Source organism: Tachyglossus aculeatus, chromosome 22 (assembly GCF_015852505.1).
Source record: "Tachyglossus aculeatus isolate mTacAcu1 chromosome 22, mTacAcu1.pri, whole genome shotgun sequence".
NCBI classification, from domain to species: Eukaryota; Metazoa; Chordata; class Mammalia; order Monotremata; family Tachyglossidae; genus Tachyglossus; species Tachyglossus aculeatus.
Window position 1 is genome coordinate 25968498 of NC_052087.1, and position 18134 is coordinate 25986631.

Sequence of the window (18134 nt, forward strand, 5' to 3'; positions counted from 1 at the left end):
GTCATGCAGTCGTCAGATCTGGGATTAGATACCAGGTCTTCTAACTCCCAAACCCATGCTGTTTCCACTAGGCCACACTGTTTCTCAACTATTTTCTACTAGTTTTTTCTTTGCAAGTTTTTACAAATTGAAGCAACCTCCAAAGTGAAATAAGACTCCTGTTATGCCCAATGGGGTTGGGTCTAACCTAGAACCAGGGGCCCTTGACTTAAACAAGGCTATTTGTTTCTTTAACAAAGTTTTGAAGTGAAGAGTTTGTGGACACTCTTATTGTTCTAATTATCTCTTAAAATCCAGTGGAAGTTGGATTTTGTTCATCTCTAGTTAAATTTAGAGATAGATATTTTTGGACATCTATTAGACTATTGTGTATTACTTTGAAAGATTATTCTTTTAGTTAAATGATTGTGTTTCTCTTACAGTTTTGCCTTAAGGCATTGTGCTGCAATTTGGAAAGTTCAGTTCATATTAATGTCATTCATTCATTCATTCAATTGTATTTATTGAGCACTTACTGTGTGCAGAGCACTGTACTAAGCCCTGGGGAAGTAAAAGTCGACAACATATAGAGATGGTCCTTACCCAACAACGGGCTCACAGTCTCGAAGGGAGAGACAGACAACAAGACAAAACACGTAGACAGGTGTCAAAACCGTCAGAATAAATAGAATTATAGCTATATTCACCTCATTAATAAAATAGAGTAGTAAATGTGTACAAGTAAAATAGAGTAATAAATCTGTACAAATATATACAAGTGCTGTGGGGAGGGGAAGGAGGTAGGGTGGGGGGGATGGGGAGGAGGAGAGGAAAAGGGGGGCTCAGTCTGGGAAGTCCTCTTGGAGGAGGTGAGCTCTCAGTAGGGCTTTGAAGGGAGGAAGAGAGCTCTCATGCCAATTTTTTTCAATTCTGGGGAAAGGTAGACATGTCCAGATTTTCATCATCGTGATATAAATAGCTTTTGTAGAGACTGTTAAAGTTCAGTGACTTGCTCCCAATGAAGAACAAATGTTGCAAACATATTTTTGTTGCTTATATAACGGGTAAGTGTAATTTTCTTGGCCGTGTTGTTGGATGTCACTTTTAAAAGCAAAGCCTGTCATAAAGTAACCACTGTTGCAGTGGAGGTACTTCAGTGAACCTTCATTACAATATTTCCGTAGAAGTAGTGTATAAGGAAGTGAGATTCAGTTGTTTCTAAAGTGTAAATTTCATTTTCAACATTTTAGAGGGCGTAACCGGTACATAAATTGTTGTTGTCACTATATGATTGACAAAACAAATGACTAATAATCAAATGACTTATGTGTGAATTTGTTAAAAGTCTTCTCAAGTGTGATAGGACTGCTGAAAGGCGTCTCTTTTAAAGCTTTGATTCCTAAATGCCTTGGCCATTTTATCACCAACACTAAATTCCAATTGGGAAACATTGAAATAAGAGTGTTTTCTTCAGTTTTATTAAAGGAGACTAGCTAAAGCAAACTTATACTTCTTATTACTCCTAGATTCCTTGTGCATTTAACTTTATAATCATGTTTTTTCCATGGCCATGCGAAGGATATTGTGTACAAAAATAAGTGTGCTGATGTTTGTCACTGTAGCCTTAAGGTAACGTTGGTCAGCCCTTTCATAGCAGACATTTATGTTTAGAATGGAGATAAAACAGCAAGCTGTTTTTAGTCTCAGGGTATCAGAAATAGTTGGGCTGTCTAGAAATAACACCAATGAGGAGATATAATAAGCTGAAAAGAATTTGTACGTAAGCATATGGGACAGTCAATCAATGGTATTTTTTGAGTACTTACTGTGCACAGAGCACTGTACTAAGTGCTTGGAAGAATGCCATATAACAGAGTTGGTAAATGTGTTCCCTACCTCCAGTGAGTTCACATTCTAGAAAGGGAAACGGACATTAATATAAATAAATTACATATGAGTACAGAAGTGCTGTGGGACTGAGGGAGGGGTGAATAAAGGGTGCAAATCGAAGTGCAAGGGTGATGTAGAAGGAAGTGGGAGAAGAGGAAATGAGGGCTTAGGGAAGATCTCTTGGAGGAGATTGGGGGGAGGAGGTGTCACGTAAAATGAACCCCCGATTCAGCCATTCCCAATATGGCCCATTTTCAAGGAACATAATCCAGATTTATCATGGGTTATGCCTGTGTAGGAATTATTTAGATGTCCTTCCTGAAGGACACCTTCTTTAGAGCTTAGGAGAATAACTCATTAAATAAGCCTTGTCAAATTAGCATTTCTTTATACCCGAAGACAATAATTTAGCTGTTCTCTTTCATTACACAATGTCTTATATGAAGTACATATGTATTTATGTACTTACATATGTTTGTGTGTGTATATATATATATATATGTGCATGTGTGTGTATATATATATATATATATATATGTACAAATGTGTATTTCTTTGAATGTACTTCATCTAATCATCTGGAACACTTGAAATATATAAATTCACCATACATTGTATTGTATTATTTGAAGAATGTGTCACCCATGCACAATTGCTGCACTTTATGTGGTTGAACTAAATAATGAATCAAATAATCAGGTTTTGAAAATGTGGCTTTATTTTTACTACATGCCTAAGTGCCAAATATGCTGTGCAATTTTAAGGAAAAATCTGCCTTGTGCATGTGGGCGGAGCATCTGTGAAACAATAGTGATGAGGAATTTTAATTCCTCGGAGAACTGCCAGTGGATCAACGTGTGCTCCTGATTGAGAAGCAGTGGCAAGAAGTGAACAGTAATGTGTTCCATCTCTCATCCTAAAGAATATTTTCAATCTGTAATGTATCCGATGGCATAACACTCAAAAATCTCCCATTCATTCACTCGTTCAGCCATATTTATTGAGCGCTTACTGTGGGCAAAACACTGTAGCATTTGGGAAAGTAAAATATAACAATAAACAAACACATTCCCTGCCCACAACGAACGCTTTCGGACTGTCCCAGCTTTCGGAGATCCATAGGGAGTCTCCAGAGATCCATAGGGAGTCTCCAGAGTGGCTCTAACTTCCAAACCGCTTTGCCCCAGAAGTCTGTCAAGGAACCTCTCTACTTCAGGCTCATTCTGTGTCCCCACGATGTCAAAAGAATCTTTCCACCCATGCTACAGGACAGACTGTTCAGTTTGGTGGGGGACAGATGGGCTGTCAGCATTGCCGGCTTAGAGGTCAGTGTAATATAAAATGTTTGCTGATGTATCTGGATTTATGGAAAGACTGGAAACCCGTGACTGCCTGAGAGTTCTGACAGAAGAAGGAAAACCACCTCCTGAAGAAAGGGTTCAAACCACTCCTCTAATAGCTGAATTTCTTCAAATCACGAGGATGGGGTGACCCTCCTTTCCTTAAACAGAAAGACTTGCAGAGGGAGACCGGGCAAATCTGGTCACTCGGCTGCTAAAGAGGCAGCATTTAAGGTGGCTTGGTAGTCTTATTAGGAATGTCGTGTTTAGTTCATAAGGGAGAGAGGCTAGATATGGTTCCCCCAGATTACCTTCCTCATTCAAATCGGGTTTAATTCTTGTTCTGTGCTGTGTACATGGGAACTTAATAGTAACAAGGGGGGTTTTTGTTGTTTTTTTAAAAGACTCAAACTCTGCTACAGTACCTTAATGTGGGAATGAAGATATTTTTAAAATATATCTAAACCAGCCGTATACATATTTTAGAATTGACAAAGAATATTCTCCTGTAAAGTAAGCATAATCTGAATTGAGTGGTTAACTTTAGTTTGTAAAGGATTTTGTTTTATTTTACAAAACCATTATTCAACTGTGGTTGATGAGCAACAGCATGTCATTTGACATTTTTGTAGAAATCAATTGCATTGAGGGCTTTCTGTGTGCAGAGCACTGAACCAAGCCCACTTGGGAGAGTACAATATAACAGTATAACAGAGTTGGTAGTCACGTTGCCTGCCTGTGAGTTTAGAGTCTGAGGGGGAGACAGACAATAATAAAAATAAATTATGGCCATGTCCATAACTGCTGAGGGGTTGAGCGGCAAGAATGGGGGTGAAGAAAGGGAACAAATCAGGGTGACGCAGAAGGGAGTGGGAGAAGAGGAAATGAGGGCTTAGGGAAAGCCTCTTGGAGGAGATGTGCCTTCAAGAAGGTATTGAAAGTGGGAAGAGTAATTCTCTGTCAGATATGAAGAGGGAGGACATTCCAGACCAATGAGAGGACATAGGTAAGAGGTGGGTGACGTGATAGACGAGATTGAGGTACAGGGGATTAGGTGGGCATTAGAGGAGTGAAGTGTGGTTCCGTACCTACCAATTACAGGGACCGGCCGAATGAACGTATTTTAGTCTGCTTCTTCAATAGAGGCAGCTGCGTTAGTGTAGCTATTCCACAGCTGGCAGAAGGTGGGTGGGAGTAGACTGCACCATAGCCAGACACTAGATTGTACCTCTTAATTAAAATACTTGGCTGTGTTTGTATAGTTTCTTTAAAGCAGTAAGTGGCCTATCCAAATGGATTATTGATGGTTCTGTGATGTAAAAAAAAAATAATAGCGGAGGGGGTTATGGAGCATGAAACGATTCCCATCTAAGTAGATGATTGGTGTACCGTTCCCTTCCTTTCCCCTCCCCCCCTAAAGTTATCACTTGTCTTTCTAAATGGATAACAGCTAGTCATTTGGACACAACATTCAGTTAGGGAATAAGATATATGGAAAAAAAAGATTCTTCGGAAGACAAAGTTTCAGTACTCACGCATCACAGTTTACACTGTGGCTCAGATCTTAGTGAGGAAGTGTTCCGAGTTTTGCAACTATCATTCCTTTCCAAGAATGGCCTCATTTTATGTGTTCTGTATCTGCAGAATTATAGCTATATAATTGATTCTCTTTGCAGTTATGTACTAAACACTACCTTATCGAAGTACCGATTACAGTAATCTAGAGCACTGTTTCTGTATGCACAGTATGGTTGGGACTGTGACTTCCACATTGCTCTTTCTAGGCATTCATACTCCCTTAGCTGGAATTATTTTTTTTCTGAAATGGTATTTCTTAAGCATTTCCTATGTGCCAGATACTGTACTAAGCTCTGGAGTAGTTACAAACTAATTAGGTTGGACACAGTCCATGCCCCACATGGTGCTCACAGTCTTAATCCCCATTTTGCAGATGAGGTAACCAAGGCACAGAGAAGTTAAGTGACTTGCCCAAGGTCCCACACAGCAGACTAGTGGTGGAGCAGGATTAGAACCCAGGTCCTCCTGACTCTCAGGCCTATTTGGGATGGCCACTTCACCATCATGTGGCCCATGACCTGTATACGAAGTCAGTGATTTTTACAATGGCCACACAGCCAGTTCATCAGGGCAAACGTGCATATGTTCAACACATCTCCTCCAGGAGGCCTTCCCCGATTAAGCCTCCCCTTTCCTCTTCTCCCACTCCCTTCTGCATCACCCCGACTTGCTCCCTCTGTTCTTCCCCTCCTCAATCCCCCCCAAGCAGTCTCACAACACTTAGGTATGTATCTGTAATTTTTTTTATATTAATCTGTCTCCCCCCTCTCCCCCGTAGACTGTAAGTTCATTGTGGGCAGGGAATGTGTCTGTTTAGTGTTGTATTGTACTTTTCGAAGCACTTAGAACGGTGCTGTGCACATAGTAAGCACTCAGTAAATATGATTGAATGAATGAATGAATGGTCTACTCTCATGCCTGTGAGGTAATTGCTAATTGCTCTGGTTTAAAGCCCAACGCTTGTACCAAAGCTTTCTCTTTTTTCCCGAGTTTTAGTTTTGCTTTGCTTCTGGTCCTTGGCTTGATTGTCCTGTGCAGTTCCTTGTTTCCCCTCTTCCTGTTCGTTATCCGAAAGAGAACCACTTGCTTCTGCTTTCTGCCATCCTGTGGGGAGTTGCTCGTTGTGGGCAAGGAACATTTCTGCCCTCTTTATTGTATTGTACTCTCCCAAGCACATAACACAGTGCCCTGTACATAGTAAGTGCTCAATAAATGCCATCGATGATGACGATCTGTCTTTGGTCCTCTGCCCCTCCTCTGTTTCTGTTCGTTATCCAATAGGAGGGGTCATTCTTCTATCTTGGGCTCTGAATCCGCCAGAGATCATCCTTGCCAGATTCCAGTGAGCCCTCTTGCTCTGAGGTTGGCACACACAGGACATGTGGCATCCTCCCTTTGAAAACCCGTGTAGATCGTGTCCAGGCACTAACGCGGGAACTTGCATTCCTCCTGGTTTCAATGCCCCGGCTCTGCAGTGTCCATGGCTACCCCGTCCGAGGAGGTAGGGTTTGGGGGTCAGGTCTGTGGCCGGGGCTGAGGGCAGTCTGGCTGGGTCCTCCTGGACTTTCAGTCCTAGGTTCAGGGAGCCTGCGCGCCTCCGGTCACTTTCCCTTGGAGCTTGTATTTATGGCAGCTTCTTGTGGTGGACACCTTAAATTGGACTCTCCCAAGCGCTTAATGCAGCGCTCTGCACAGTAAGATCTCAATAAATACGACTGGCTGACTGACTTCACCACTCCCCGTGGCAACAGAGCCAGTCACTCTGCTGAAGGCCATCACAGTTGTCGCCCGTGGAAATGGCCACCCCGGATTCATTGATTAAACACATGGCAGCTCCAGCTCCAACTCTAATTTTCCCCCATCCCCTTCAGTGCCCCTGAGACTTTCCACCTTTCTTAGGGCCCTAGATCCCTCAGGTAACACAGAGGAAGAAGAATAACTATCGAGCAGTTGATTTATCCAATTTACTGACATAAGATGCAGTGTACCCCTAAGAAAAAGGTGAAGATTAAGCTATTAGAATACTAAAGTTGGAACTGCTATGATTGTTATTTGCTCAGCTTTTTTTTGTTGTTGTTGTAGGAAAAGGGAAAACGTAGTACTTCAGCATAATACCAAATGATCATTGCTTCTGTTGTACTCTCCCAAGCGTTTAGTACAGTGTTCTGCACACAGTAAGACCTCAATAAATGCCATTGATTGATCTTAATCTTGGTGGAAAAATAAAGTTATAAGCTTGGAAATGACTTAGTAGGTCATCCACTTCACACCCCCGAAAACTTATGTGATCTATAAGCATTGGAGTGCCGTCACTCATTTCAAAATATTTCTTGGTTAAAGGCTTTCAAAAAGTCTCACTTGGGTACAAGAAGAGGAATAATTTGGCCGGGATATTGCACTTGCGGGTGTCTTGTATTCGGTGCCAAGCAAATGCATTTTGAATCAATCAATGGTACTTATAGAGCCCTTATCAAGTGCAGAGCACTGTACTAAGTGCTTGGAAAAGTACAATGCAACAGAATTAGCAGACATGTTCCCTGCCCATAATGTTCCCTACCCATTTTGAAGATGTTTATGTTTACGTACTAGGTAGGGTATTGGCTAGCTTTTTCCCTTTCAATCATTTGTTAAGAAATAAATCCATCACAAAGGTCTTTTATGCATTTTCTTTCTTCCTTTTCCTGAATGTATAGAAAAAGATAATATTGCACTTTTGTGAAATAACTTCTCACTCAGCTTCGGCTTTCTAGGTAGAATGACCACATGTTTCAGTAGATACTTATTTAGCTTATTGTTGGTTTGATAGCAGATGTAAATAGAAAAATTAAACAAGTTTTAGTTGACTATAGGCTATTCAGCGATCAGCTAGTTTGAGATACCACAGCTAAAGGATTTAAAAGGCATAGTGAGTGAAGCCAGTTGTTGGAGGGAGAAAGAGAGGCTGGGAGGTTTTTGATGCGTCTTTTCCCGTCTCAGAAACTATTTGGTAGGGGAAGAAGTCAAGTGGACTTTTGAGGGGGAGTAGAGAAATGAGGTAGTACCTTTTTCAAATAACTGCTCCAAAAGCAGGGGAGGGTGAATCTCCGTGGGATCACATACCATTTTTATGAGGTATTTTAGTCCACCTACAGAGTGGAAATTCCATTTGCCAGATGACCACTCTTCCCCACCTTCAAAGCCATATTAAGGTCACATCTCCTCCAAGAAGCCTTCCCCGATTAAGCCACGTTCTCCCCAGCTCCCTCTCCCTTCTGAGTCCTCTCTGCACTTGGATCTGGGGCCTTTGGGCATTTGATAGTCACCCCTCCCACAGCACCACAGCACATACTTATTTATCTGTGATATACTATAAATTATTTATTTCTATTAATGTCTGTCTCACCCTCTAGATTGTAACCTCGCTGTGGGCAGGGAATGTGTCATCCAACTCTACTGTCTCCCAAGAACTTAGTACAGTGCTCTGCATATAGTAGCGCTCAATAAATACCTTTGATGATGTTGTAATGAAAGCCTTCCCGTCTGGCACGAAAGCGTTTTGCTACAACTTGACATTCCTCCCTCCATCTGTGTAACACCTCTGGAGTCTCTAACCACTTCCACGCCTCCCTCTGTGTTTCTTCTGCTGGGCCCAAACTACCAGCTTTCCTATCCCAACTTGCTCTGCTACTCTGTGCCCACAATCGCTAAAATCTGCCCTTACCTCTCCATCCAGACTGCTACCGTGTTACTCCAAATACTTATCCTATCCTGCCTTGATTACTGTATCAGTCTCCTTGCTGATCTTCCCGCCTCCTGTCTCTCCCCACTCCAATCTATACTTCACTCTGCTGCCCGGATCACTTTTCTACAAAAACATTCAGTCCATGTTTCCCCACTCCTCAAGAACCTCCAGTTGTTGCCCATCCACCTTTGTATCAGACAGAAATTCCTTACCATTGACTTTTAAACCACTCAGTCACCCTGCCCCTTCCTATCTCACCTCATTACTCTGCTACTACAACTCAGCCCGCACACTTTGATCCTCTAGTTCCAACCTTCTCACTGTACTTGGATCTCGTCTATCTCATCACCGACCTCCTGCCCACATCCTGCCTCTGGCCTGGAATGCCCTCCCTTTTCATGTCTGATAGAAAATTACTCTCTCCACCCCTCCCACTGCCCACACCCCGCTTCCACACACTTCTAAACCTTATTGAAGGCACATCTCCAAGAGGTCTTCCCTGACTATTCCCTCCTTTCCTTCCACTCCCTTCTGCAGCGTCTTGAGTTGCTCCCTTTTTTCTTCACCACTCCCAGCTCCACAGCACTTATGTACATATCTCTGATTTTATTTATGTTAACATCTGTCTCCTCTAGACTGTAAGCTCATTGTGGGCAGGGAATATGTCTGTTATATTGTACTCTCCTAAGCGCTTAATATAGTGCACTGCACACAGTAAATGCTCAATAAATACAGTTAACCAACTATCAGGGATATAAATGAGGCAGCGTGGTCTAGTGGAAAGACCACGGGCATAGGAGTCAGAAGATCTGAGTTCTGATCGTGGTTCCGCCACTTGTCAGCTATGTGACTTGGGGCTAGTCACTTAACTTCTGTGGGCCTCAGTTCCTTCATCTGCAAAATGGGAATTCATTACCTATTTCTCCCTTCTACTTAGACTGTGAGCCCCATGGGGACCTGATTATCCTATATCTACCCCAGCTCTTAATATAATTCTCGGCATGCAGTAAGCACTTAACAAATAGCATAATTGTTATAAATGGAGTTCTAGGTTTGATCTGCTCAACAAACTTTGTATTAACCAGGCATATAACTTGTTTTTGAATTGTGACATTGTTATTATTGATTTATTTCAAAGTCTCTCGCTCTGTATTTCAAAAATTTAAATGCCTAGCATATTATTTAAATTTTTCTTCCCACATTATATTAGACCTTGGATATCCAAATGCAGTATTAAATAGAAAAATAACAAAGTGTGTGAAATTTTTCCAATTCCTCCTTAAAACAGCCTTGTTGAAGAATGAAATTAAAGGTAGTTTATAACTGCACACAGCATGTTAGTTACTGAATATTTTGAACAAATTATTCTCAGACCTAAGGGGAGCCATTTTTGGTGAGTGAGTTAAGTGGGTTTTCGAGGGGAAGGGAAGATAGAACTTGGCTTATAATTAATCTTCCTATAAAGCTGCTACATCAGTTTATATAAGCTTCACTTATTTTCAGGGACCTCATGTTTTTTGTAGCAGACTTAATAGCTTGTGTGTGCAGGTTTTTTAGTGGTCGTGCGCTACTAACTTAATTTTCTTTTGACGCGATCACAAGACTACAGCAATAGGGATTTAATAGAACTTGGAGCGTCATTTTATAAAGCAGCATCTCCCTGGGGATTTTTATCCAAGGCAGCAGTTCAGATTGGATGACGAGGGAAAGATATTGTTGCATTTGCCATTCGTCGATCTGTATATTTAAAGCACAAGCAAAACATGCAGAACAGAATCATGAGGAGCATATATGAATGAACGACGAATCATGGGAGTAGCTACTTTTTCTTGAATGGAAAAGAGCATCATGGGAAGGTAGGCTTTTTCAGATCTTTTTGTGAATGGTTTCTTTCCCCTTTCAAATTGACAGTTTTTTATGAATGACTTTTAAAAAACCCATTCTTAAAATTTTCAGAAGTTGCTCAAGGAATACTGAGAGAAGTATTTTACTAGTTTTAAAACATTCCATTACTTTTTTTATTGTCTTTTGTGTTGCCAGATTTCCATGCTGAATCAATGCCAATTTTTAATCAAATGTAATTAATTTACCTTAATAAATAAAATAATTCTAAAGTAACTAAAAAAATCTGGCTACAACATACTAGAGCCAACATAGCTGACTCTGATGTTTGCCTCTCTGAAAATATTTGCTTAAAATTTAATTTTTCTTACACAATGTCTTCTATTGCTCTGATTGTACATTTTTTTAAGAAATAATGAGCTACTCTTACTTAACAAAAATAAGAGGAAGAAAGTGAGGAGAGAACAGTAAATGGAGAAAATGGGCTGAGGTAACCCTGGCCCTCCGTAGACTCTTTGGGCTGTGAAGTTCTGAAAGAGTGAAATATAAACTGAAGATAATCATGCTGTTTAAGAGTGCAAGCTTCTTGTGGGCAAGAATTCATGGTGTCTCTGTTTTGTACTTCCCAAGCATTTAGTAGAGTGCATTGTACACAGTGAGGGCTCAATAAATATATTTGTTGATTTACAGATCCAGCATGTGCAAGAGATAGAGATGCGAAAATTAACGTAATTGAAGCTTGATGGAAAGTTTTGACTGCACCAGAGCCAGTACTTTTTTTAGGTAGCAAGTTTAAAGCTGGTGATAGTTCAAGAGCTTGCTTTACATAGAACTTAGCATAGAAGTGTTTGAATAAAGGCAAGTGTTTCTGAAAACTGACCTCTACGGTCTTTCTTAGACCACCTTAATGGTTTTGGTATAGGGTGAAACGATTACAGATGGAGATGGGGCGTTCTGGGAGAGACACGTCCATGGAGTTACTATGGGTCGGAAACGACTCGACAGCATAAGACAAGACAAGAAAGGCTCCTAAATTTATTTTGTTTTCATTTACATGGTCAGAGACAATTACATAATCTAGCATGTAGCATTCACCTTAAAGATTTACATGTTCATCAGAGAAATCCTAGACCTATAAAACTGTGACTGTGGCAATCTTCTCAACAGCTCCTGGAGCTAGTGAAGGAAAGCCCCTGTGGCTCACCTCCTCCTTTGGGCATTTCCAAATAGACTCCTCCAATCTACATGCATTTCTAGTGCATCTACAGGTGACTGGACTCTGCTTCTCTCTTCTTCTTTGGTCCCTGAAGGGCTCGATATTGCAATACAAGGCTTTCCAGTGGAGGGGGCCGTCCTGGTCGAGGAAATCAAGTTTATTTACAAGGGTTTGCCATGTCCCTCTTGGTGTGCACTGTAGAAATCACATGTATTGAGCACTCATCATCTGCAGAGCACTGTGCTTGGAAGAGTACAATATAATGGTATAACAGGCATATTCCCTGCCCACAATGAACTTACAGTCTACAGGGAGAGACAGACATTTATATAAATAAATTACAGATCTGTTACAAGTGCTGTGGGGCTTGGTGGGAGGATAACTAAAGGGAGCAAGTCAGGGCGACACAGAGGGGAATGGAAGAAAAGGAAATGAGGGCTTAGTCAGGGAGGCCTTTTAGAGGAGATGTACCTTCAATAAGGCTTTGAAGGTGGGGAGAGTAATTGTCGGATATGAAGAGTGAGGGCATTTCAGGCCAGAGGCAGGACATGGGCTAGAGGTCAGTGACAAGATAGAAGAGATGGAAGTGCAGTGAGAAGGTTGGCGTTAGAGGAGCGAAGTACGCGGGCTGGGTTGTAGTAGGAGAGTAGTGAGGTGAGGTGGGGGGGCAAGCTGATTGAGTGCTTTAGAGCTGGTGGTAAGGAGTTTCTTTTTGATGCAGAGGTGGATGGGCAACCACTGGAGGTTCTTGATGAGTGGGGAAACCTGGACTGAATGTTTTTATAGAAAAATGATCTGGGCAGCAGAGTGAGGTATGGACTGGGGTAGGGAGAGACAGAAGGCAGGGAGGTCAGCAAAGAGGTTGATACAGTAATCGAGGTGGGATAGCAAAAGTGCTTGGATTAATGTGGAAGCAGTTTGGATGGAGAAGAAAGGACTGATGATAGTGATGTCCTAAAGAGTATTAAAGTTAAATGTTTCATGGACAGAGAACATTATTACCCATCAACAAACTATCTGAGTATCTACATGTGCAGAGCATTGAATTAGGTAAAATTCCATAGAGAATTTTCAAAGAAAAAAGAACCAATCCTTGTCCTTAAGAAGCTTACATTTAATGGGGAGATGGATGAAATGGGAATATCAGTTAGTGTATTGAGCACTTAGTGTGTGCAGAGGACTGTGAGCCTGTTGTTGGGTAAGGACCGTCTCTATATGTTGCCGACTTGTACTTCCCAAGCGCTTAGTACAGTGCTCTGCACACAGTAAGTGCTCAATAAATGTGATTGAATGAATGAGTGAATGACTGTATTAAGTACTTGGGAAAGTACGTTGTTTTTGGTAGACATAAACCAAGCAATCTGTGTAAGAAGTTATATATTGCTGTGTATGGCTTGGCCAGGAAAAGAAGACTTAATCTCTGATAGCGGTTCTCTGTTTCATTCATCTACAGCATTTTCAACAGTTCTAAAAATTTTAGGGGTGATTCATTAACTGGTGGCAAATTTTTATTGGATCATTTTGGCACTTAAAGTGTTGATTGTTTTCAAGTAAGCACTGGTTTTAATAGAGCCTATTTATATTCCAGAGGAATTATTTAAACTCTCTTTTCAAATAAGCTGTTTTGCTTTTCCCTATATTAGTTTTTGGTGTGGCCACTTTTTTGTTTTTTAAGTGTTAGCATATTCATTAGCTCAGATTAAGAAAAAGTGCATATTTACAGCAGGATGTGCAGAAGTTAGAGTGGAAGCTTTCAGGAACAAATTGACAGGTTGAAGAAAAAATACATTTAGAGATTAAAGAAAAAAACAGGGCCAGCATTTGTGTGTTGAAGGGTAGGTATTTCAGATGCCTTTGCAGTCAAACTAATTTTAGCTCTTCTTACTGGAAGCAGAAAATAAAGTCATAAAAGTCTAAAAATTTCTCCCATTTCCTTTCTTTTTTATTTGACCATTAGCCCCCATGGAAAGTTGGAAAAAAATCGTATCTAAGTTGAATGGTCATTCTGTTTTCAAATAAGGAAAGAGAGGAAAACAGGTTGTCATGTGTCTTATACTCAACCAGTTTTTAATTTTCACTGCACATCTCCTTCCACCACAGCTTCTGTTCCACAGCTCGGTATGGTGCTAGAGTTTATAGAGAACTTGGGGAGTGTAAGAGGCGATAGAGATCACCATGGCGGTATAGCAAGTAGGTGAGGTCAGAGATCCTCTTTTTTTCTTTTTCTTTTTTTTTTTTACAATGGTATGTAAGTGCTTCCTCTGTGCTAGGAATCTCACCAAGTGCTGGGGTAGATACAAGCTAATCAGGTTGGACACAGTCCATATCCTACATGAAGTTCTCAGCTTTAATCCCCATTTTACAGACGAGATAACTGAGGCCCAAAGAAGTAAAGTGAGTTGCCCGAGGTCACACAGCAGATCGGTGACGGAGCCGGGTTTAGAACCCAGGCCGGTGCTCTAGCCACCAGGCCATGCTGCTGGGAAAACACGCTGGGATCAGCCCAATGCGGGTATGCCGCCACAAAGTGGTGCCTGCGCCAACATCCCGTTAGGCATGTCTGAAGATAACCTTTGAGAGGACTGCGCAGAACCCACGAGAAAGGCCAAGGGGGAAGATGGGATCGTGCCCACCTCTCCCACACGTGAGCAAAAGCCAAGACCATGTAAGAATGCCCCGTTACAGGTGGCACAACCCAACATGCCCGGAGTTGTGAGGAAACTCTCCCCCGGGGAGGAACGAGGGAGGAGCGTGGGACGTGGGAGAGGTGGAAAGTGGGCTTGTCTCCTGCTGACCTCTGCTCTGCTGGCAAGAGATCACCAGTAGGTGAGTTGGTGCAAGAGCTAGATGTCTGCAATAAGCCACAACCTGCTAATCTCCAGGTCTTTGTGTCCATTTGCAGTTGGGCTGGCTGGTGTGAGTGAGAACCAGGCACGTGGTTGGCTTGGTCGGGGCCGGGAACACTCCCCCTCCCCCGACCCTACCCAAAGTTTGAAGGTTCAAGAAAGGAGCATAGCATCACGGTTATTTATACTAGTAAATATCATGAGCATTGAAGTTAAACTCATCCTCCCAGACTCAAGATTTTTCCTACATTCAAATCTTAACATTGCCAACCTTCACTTGAATGGCAAATCTGGGACTGGTTCTCCTCTCCACCCATTTTCTGAGCATGAATTTATCCCTTTGTATTCCAGCAATGTTTTGCCATCAGTGTTAGCCAAGGTATTGTCTAGATCAGTTATTCTCCCCTCCAATTCGTCATCTTTGGGAAAGTTTCTATCCAATGTCATTACTTGTCATTGAGCCTAGCAATGCCAGTCGGAGCCTCTTGCGAACCAGTAACTGCTTCTTCATTTCATCGAAGTATCAGAATGTTCCTGGAACCAGTTTGTGAGAATGATTTCTATTTTATTATTTTTTAGTCCTCTGACTGAAGTGAAGTGTGATAGACCTACTCCTGCCATAACGTGGGAGTGCCATTCTTGCCACTTTAAGGATAACTTGGCAAGGAATATGTCTGTTTATCGTTATATTGTACTCTCCCAGGTGCTTAGTACAATGCTCTGCATACAGTAAGCGCTCAATAAATACGACTGATTTGCGTAGTGACACTCAGACTCTGCACACAGCTGTTTCTTCGGACACTACCATTGCACTCTATCCAGACAGTCTCGTATTTTCAAAAGAATATTCCCTAATACTGCCTTTACAGTCTACCGAAAAAAAAAAAAATGATAAAAAGGTACATGCTGTCAGACCTGGGCCTATTAGTATATTACTATTTTAAAACAAGCAGTAGAGAGATTCTGTGTCCCTCATCAAACTTTGTCATGGCTGGGAATCTAGCCCAGCATCCGGAGTCTACTTTTTTCTCCACCGTCCTGGGCAGCTGTGGCTTATAGCCAAGATGATGTAAGAGAAATTCCAAACTAGAAAAGCATTAAAAGAATGTTACCGAGTGTTTTAATTTTGATCGTATTGCATTTCATTTTTTTCCCTCTCTACCTGTGGTCTTTTTCAGAAGAAAACTTCAAAGTGGAAACCAAGACTATTGCCGCTGACTTTGGCTCAGAAGATATCTATAACGGGATTAAAGCAGGACTGGAAGGCCTTGAGATTGGCATTTTAGGTTTGTCTCTTTTTCACATTCCTAGCCTTTTCCTGACAGCTCTTATATAGGTAGTCCTAGATGATGGTTTTCATTACTAGGTTACAAAACCATGGTGGTATAACCAGAGAGATTTTTCAGGCAAAAATGCAGTTTGTCATCTTAATACAAACCTGAAGTGGGAGAATTTCACTGCTGGGGAATTCTGATTGGTTTCCCTCAACACATTATTTCCAGTCATTCCATTTATAGTTAATTTGTTCTTAATTAATTGACAGTTGAACCTCACTTCTGAGGGTCATAAAATGTCATGGATGTGGTTATAGAGACATTCTCATACTTATAGTTCTTTAAAAGACAGGTGAATCGTGAGGAAAAATCTTTTTAACAGATCTTGACGTCTTAAGAAAGCTCCAGTTCCTTGGCCTTGGTTTGAGGAGATCTGATTATCAGTATGCCTTAGACCGGGCATGGAATTAAAAAGGGAAAAGATCAACCATAACCTTATACTCACCCTCTCTTTCCCCCATCAAACAGAGGGAAAAGAGGGAAGAGGAGGGGTATATTTAAGAAATAGACCTGCCGTAGCTCAGACATGGGGGAAGCACCTAGTTCAAGAAGCCTTTCTGTGTTTTGTCTGGGGAAGCCAGAAGGAACTGCCACCGTGAACGTTCGGTGCAAAATTCTTTACACCAAGGAGTAAACCCTATTCTGAGACTAAGATGATACCTGAAACAGATCCTCAAGATAGCCACATATATATGTAGCATGGGGCGGGGCTTTTTGGAGCTGACCTGCAGTCACCACCCTGTAATCGCCCCTTCCTCTGATGCTGCACATGCGTGGCAGCCAACTTTCCCTGCAATTCTCTGCTCAGTGAAGAGGGGGGATAACTGATGAAGGCAGCAGATTAGATTAAGGTGCCAGTCAAGAACCCTTCCAATGCATGGCCCACTCCATGGTGCTGAAGTAGGGGTGGGAGTCTGCCAGAGACCAGAAGGAGTGAGTGGTGGCGAGGGAAGCAATGGACAGACTCTGGTTGAGCCTTTGGGGTGGAAAGGAAGGAGGAGCATGGTGTGCAATCATGATTAATGACATGTTAAGGGGGAGGGCTCCCCCCCAATCACATTAAGGCTGATCTTGACAGGAGACCTTAGCCTCCTGAAAATAATTTTTTTTTTTAAAGTAATTTGAAGGTTGCACTTTGCTCTTTCTGAAGCTGAGCCAGCTACATCATGATTGTTCAGTTCACTGCTTTGTTTATTTCTCAAAGGTCTTACATCATCAACCAACTTCTTAACCTAAAGTTCCTCCAGAGTTTCTGGAGGTTATGGTGCTCTAACAGTATAACCCCACCCAATTCATACTTGCTTTCTGTCTGCATTCGGTCCACCATAATGATTTAATTCTGCCATTCTGAAAATGCCCATTTGCTTCATTAATTGCCCACAGAGTACTTGGTATTCACCATAAGGCATGTGAACTGCATTTTCCTCCTGGGGTTTCTAAATTTCATGAATTGTGGAGAGTACAATATTTTCCAGTGACTGAGATATTTGTCAATAAACACGATATAGAGAAACATCTGTGCAACCTCTTCCATCTTTACTGGCATGCTCTTAGAGGCTCTGTATTGAGACTTTTTTTGGTAGGAAGAAATATCTAAGACTAGCTTTATTTATGGCTCTCTGCCATATCGTCCCCCCTTCCCCATAAGACAAATCTACTGCCCACGTAAAATACTGTGCACTTATAAATTACAGGCTTAAACAAGGTGGTAACATAGTTTCAAAATCAAAAGCCATCCCCCTCACCCCACCTGCCACTTCAGCACTTGCATCATCTAGAGACTTGGGTTCTTACACTCCCCTCCCTTTCCTCCCCAATACACTTTGTTCACATCTTGACACTCTATTTCTTCCTCCTACGTAAAATTTAACTGAGTACGTATCTCCCCAACTAGATTGTAAACTCCTTGAGAGCAAGGATTGTTCTCTCCCAACTGCTTAGTACAGTAGTACAGTGCTTTGCACCCAGTAAGCGCTCAATAAATACAGTTGAATGAATGGACAAATGTGAGCTGGGGGGCTACAACCCAATTTGCTTACATCCACACCAGCTCTTAATACAGTGCCTGGCACGTGATAAGCACTTAACAAACACCACAGTTATCATCGTCGTCATCATTATTACAGTGCTCTGCACAGAGTTAAGCACTCAGTATGGAAGAATGATCAGAAACAAAGACAGCAAACAAAACTAACGGATATGAAGACTTGTCTCTTTGATTGTATTTCCCATATGGGAAAGGGACTGCGCTCCAATCTGATTGTTTTATTTCTATGCCAGTAAATCAGTGGCATTTATTGAGCGCTTACTGTGTGCAGATTGTACTAAGCACTTGGGAGACTATGATACAACAGAATTAGCTGATATATTCCCTGCCTATAAGGAACT

The 18134-nt window shown here is 41.7% G+C and overlaps 1 protein-coding gene across 1 annotated transcript in view; it reads left to right on the plus strand.

Moving 5' to 3' along the window:
- HSD17B12 (hydroxysteroid 17-beta dehydrogenase 12) overlaps positions 1-18134 on the plus strand; it is a 108682-nt gene that overhangs the window by 45794 nt on the left and 44754 nt on the right. The window contains exon 4 of the mRNA XM_038764493.1: positions 15591-15698. Coding sequence (XP_038620421.1) covers positions 15591-15698 — 108 coding nt within the window. The remainder of the gene's footprint in view (positions 1-15590; positions 15699-18134) is intronic.